This window comes from Arabidopsis lyrata (genome assembly GCF_000004255.2).
Source record: "Arabidopsis lyrata subsp. lyrata unplaced genomic scaffold ARALYscaffold_4, whole genome shotgun sequence".
Taxonomy (NCBI): Eukaryota; Viridiplantae; Streptophyta; class Magnoliopsida; order Brassicales; family Brassicaceae; genus Arabidopsis; species Arabidopsis lyrata.
This window is the reverse complement of record NW_003302552.1, coordinates 2,985,486-2,990,043: the sequence shown is the minus strand read 5'-3', so window position 1 is coordinate 2,990,043 and position 4,558 is coordinate 2,985,486. Positions and strand designations below refer to the sequence as shown.

General features: G+C 34.3%; 1 protein-coding gene across 1 annotated transcript; it reads left to right on the top strand.

Annotated features, from left to right (window-relative positions):
- Positions 1-656: 656 nt before the first annotated feature.
- On the top strand, positions 657-2,507 carry LOC9316662 (probable WRKY transcription factor 17). Its single transcript, XM_021029542.1, has 3 exons — positions 657-1,396; positions 1,915-2,043; positions 2,149-2,507. The coding sequence occupies exons 1-3, from the start codon at positions 729-731 to the stop codon at positions 2,324-2,326; spliced, it is 975 nt and encodes a 324-aa protein (XP_020885201.1). The 5' UTR covers positions 657-728; the 3' UTR covers positions 2,327-2,507.
- Positions 2,508-4,558: the final 2,051 nt, after the last annotated feature.

Genomic DNA, 4,558 nt, shown 5'->3' with positions numbered 1-4,558 from the left:
TATTGACAAGTTGTAGAGTTGATTGACAATTAAAAATAATACAAAATATAAAAAGAATATGAATAACGCCTAAAACCTTGTCTGAATTCAAAACGAACAAAAAAATCACAAATAAAATAAAGAAACATAAAATATATAATCAAAAGTCAAAACCACAAAATTTTCTAAGATAATTCCACAACTAGATGAAAGTTTATTCTGTCACAGCTAAAAATCCAGCCCCATTGTTCAGACAAATAAAAACAATTCATTACCTTTAATTTTAAAATTTGTTGACTTGAATTTGAAGACATAAAATAGCTAATAAAAGTAAAAACAGATAGTATGAGATTAAAAAAAAAAAGTTGAGATTTTCTTTAAACACCATCTCTTTGAAACTCCTTTACTACGTTTTTTTTCCAAATTCATGTTTACGCACAATGATTCCTTTATTTTAAAGACACGATTTTAAATTCTTGCTTTACACAAAAGAAGACCCTACACATCTCAAAACTCAAGGAGACCAAACTTTGATTACTTTTATTCCATAGAAATCTTCAACTTAATCTCAACCGTTAGATCAAAAACATCGATTTGACTAAACTCCACCAAAAACCTACTCAACCGGTCAACCGGTCACACCCATTACCCCATATATCACGCCAACGCCATTCTTTCTTCTTCCACTTTCGCTCTCTCATTCATCACAAAAACTTCACATTTTCTCAGATCTTCAATCTTTTCTCATCATGACCGTTGATATCATGCGATTACCTAAGATGGAAGATCAAACGGCTATACAAGAAGCTGCATCACAGGGCTTAAAAAGCATGGAACACTTGATTCATGTCCTCTCTAACCGTCCTGAAGAACGTAACGTTGATTGCTCTGAAATCACCGATTTCACAGTTTCTAAGTTCAAGAAAGTCATCTCTCTTCTTAACCGAACCGGTCACGCCCGGTTTAGACGTGGACCGGTTCATTCCCCTCCTCCTTCATCCTCCTCCTCCATTCCTCCACCGGTTAAAGTGACAACTCCGGCTCCCACTCAGATCTCTGCTCCGGCACCGGTTAGCTTCGTTCAGTCAAATCAACAAAGCGTGACGTTAGATTTCACTAGACCAAGCGTGTTTGGCGCTAAAACCAAGAGCTCCGAGGTTGTTGAGTTCGCTAAGGAGAGTTTTAGCGTATCTTCTAACTCATCTTTCATGTCGTCGGCGATCACCGGTGACGGAAGCGTCTCTAAAGGATCTTCTATCTTTCTCGCTCCGGCTCCGGCGGTTCCATTGACTTCCTCCGGGAAACCGCCGCTTTCTGGTCTTCCTTACAGAAAGAGATGTTTTGAACATGACCACTCCGAGGACTTTTCCGGCAAGATCTCTGTCTCCGGCAACGGCAAGTGCCACTGCAAGAAAAGGTATTGTTACGAATCCACAATAAAATTTAATTATTTGTTTGACTTGCCTAGTAGAAGTTAATTAATTTGGTTTAATACTTCCTTAACCGATTCGGTACGGTCCAAACTAATCGGTCAACGTACTCAGTGAAAAATAGATACAAATTTAATTTTCGAACTTCATTTTTGCCTAAAATTTGTCAATTATGAATAAGTCCAGTAGTTAAATTAATTAGTCTCAGTAAATAAAATAAAAATTCGGGCTAATAAACACTTCTTATACCGGTTTGGTACTGTCTTAACTCTTAACCAATTAGTCAACGTATTAAGTGAAAGTCAACGACAGTAACTTAACCCAAAATGCACGCCTGACAAGGACTAGTTAGTGGGTGGTGTCGTTTTATAGAGGTAAGGAAGTTTTTAAGTCTTTGTCTGACCGTTGACTTGTGCATTAAACCTGATGCACGTTCACGTTAGCTAAGTAAGCGCACGTTAAACCATTTAACTAATTAAAATTATTTTTTATTTTAATTTAACAGCCGGAAAAACCGGATGAAGAGAACCGTGAGAGTACCGGCGATAAGTGCAAAGATCGCCGATATACCACCAGACGAATATTCATGGAGGAAGTACGGTCAAAAACCGATCAAAGGCTCACCACATCCACGGTAACTATCGTACACCATCGCTATTATCCACCGTTGATTTATTTTGACTTAAGTGTGTGAAACATTAGAGATCTAACGGTTGTGATTTGTTTTTGTTGATTTCAGAGGTTATTACAAGTGTAGTACATTTAGAGGATGTCCAGCGAGGAAACACGTGGAACGTGCTTTGGATGATTCAACGATGCTGATTGTGACTTACGAAGGAGAGCACCGTCACCACCAGTCCGCGATGCAGGAGAATATAACTCCTAGCGTGAGTGGTTTGGTGTTTGGTTCTACTTGAAGAATTAATTAGTTTGGTAGGTTTTGTAATATTTTGAGAAATAGAGGGGTTGATTTTGTAATATCTTTTTTCTTCTAAACAAAATTAGTTTTAGATTTTTTTTATTAGTCTTTTGAATGGATTTTAATCTTACTACCGAGAAAGAGATTCGAAAGAAAAAATTCTTACTACATTTTCATAATTTCTTGTGTGATATATTTAGCGGTGTCATGTAAAAAAATGATGTTTAGCGAAGTAATTGGCATATAAATGTGTAGGTATATGTATATTAATTATTGAGGGAATCGGAGATCAACCGAGATCGACGGTCAAGATGAAAAGCACAAGAATAAAAAAATCATAAAGATCGAGAAGGATCCAGAAGATCATGATATTTGTTAATATCTTAGTTTAGGATATATACCATTATCTCTAAATATATTATTTACATTTATATTAATCTTAGATTAGGAAATCTCATCTCTATATAAGAGAATGTAATTTATACATTTAATCTTATGAGAGTCTAATTATAATTCTTCCTAAACACTTTTGTGTTCTTACTCTCATCAATTTATCATGGTATCCAAGCCAAGATCCTTTCTATGGATTTTGGATCCGTTACGTTAGCTTCCGCAAAGAAAAAAAAAAAATCAGTTTCGGGAACAATGATGTTTTATCGCCCTCGCGAGTTTAACTTCTCCTTTTGATTAAACTACTCGCCCCCGTGAGTTGTTTCTTTTAGTCTCGCCATCGCGAGCTACATCCGAACCTCGCAATCGCGGGTGTTATTTCTATTACTTGAACCCTACGATCGGGTATAAACGTCGATGACCTAACGGCTGGGTTTTGGAGCCGCTTTGAACCCTACGATCGGGTATAAACGTCGATGACCCAACGGCTGGGTATTGTAGCCGCTTTGAACCATACGATCGGGTATAAACGTCGATGCTGACCCGACGGCCGGGTATAAAGCCGTTATTCTGAAGATTTGTCCAATTTCACACGTGTTACCACGTATGAGCTTGCCGGGGGGTATTGAGGGAACCAGAGATCGACCGAGATCGACGGTCGAGATGAAACGCACAAGAATAAGGAAATCATAAATATCGAAAAGTATCCAGAAGATCATGATATTTGTTAATATCTTAGTTTAGGATATTTACCATTATCTCTAAATATATTATTTACATTTATATTTATCTTAGATTAGAAAATCTCATCTCTATATAAGAGAATGTAATTTATACATTTAATCTTATGAGAGTAATTATAATTCTTCCTAAACACTTTTGTGTTCTTACTCTCATCAATTTATCATTAATTACTTATTCAGTGAAATGATTCGTAATTAGTTACCATTACTCTCTCTTTGATCTGCTATGTTTTGTGATAGTTGATTTAGTGGAGGGTTAGACTTTTAGAACGGGGTTGTTAATGCAATGTTTGACTATTATGTAAGTTTATATATAGAAAGTCAAAAAGAAATTTCAATGAGTTGTTGGGAGATATTAGATGTGGAGGTTGAACAATGAATTGAAGTGAGTTAATGCTCGTTTGAGAGTCAACGAAAACATTATGATGTTGGAAGACATCCCCTATATATTAATAGAGAAATATTTTTTTAAAAAAACCTTACCATCTAATGTGTCGTTCTCACAACGATTTGACTTCTATTTAGATAATTACCCAAAATTTATTAGACTATTTACATGAATTTGCCATTAGTCTTATACATCCATATATTCCATTAATAATTAAAAACATACACTTTTTGTTTATCTTATATTACTATATTTTTATATTTATATTTTTCTTTATATACATTTATATAAAATTTTTTTAGCGGATGGGTAAACAATCTTTTTATTTATATTTATATTTATGTTTATATTTAAATGATAAAATATATACATTTGGTTCAAGAATCTCGAATTCAAAACTACAAAATCTTTACATCTTTCATAAATTTTTTACTTAAATAAATAAGATAATCTCCTTTCTATATATGTTACGAATACTTAACATCCCATTTTTTGGAGGAGTTCTAACTTTTCGAAGAAAAACATTATAACTACATTTGTATATAAACCAAAATCTGGCCACATTATAACGATTTCGTAAATAATCCATTCATAATCTAAGAATCTTAGATTTGGAACACTACAAAATCTTAGCTTGGAAACTATCAAATCTCATCTTTGCTAAATTTTGGATTTCTTATACTTATTAAGAAAAAAAAAAATTCTTTTT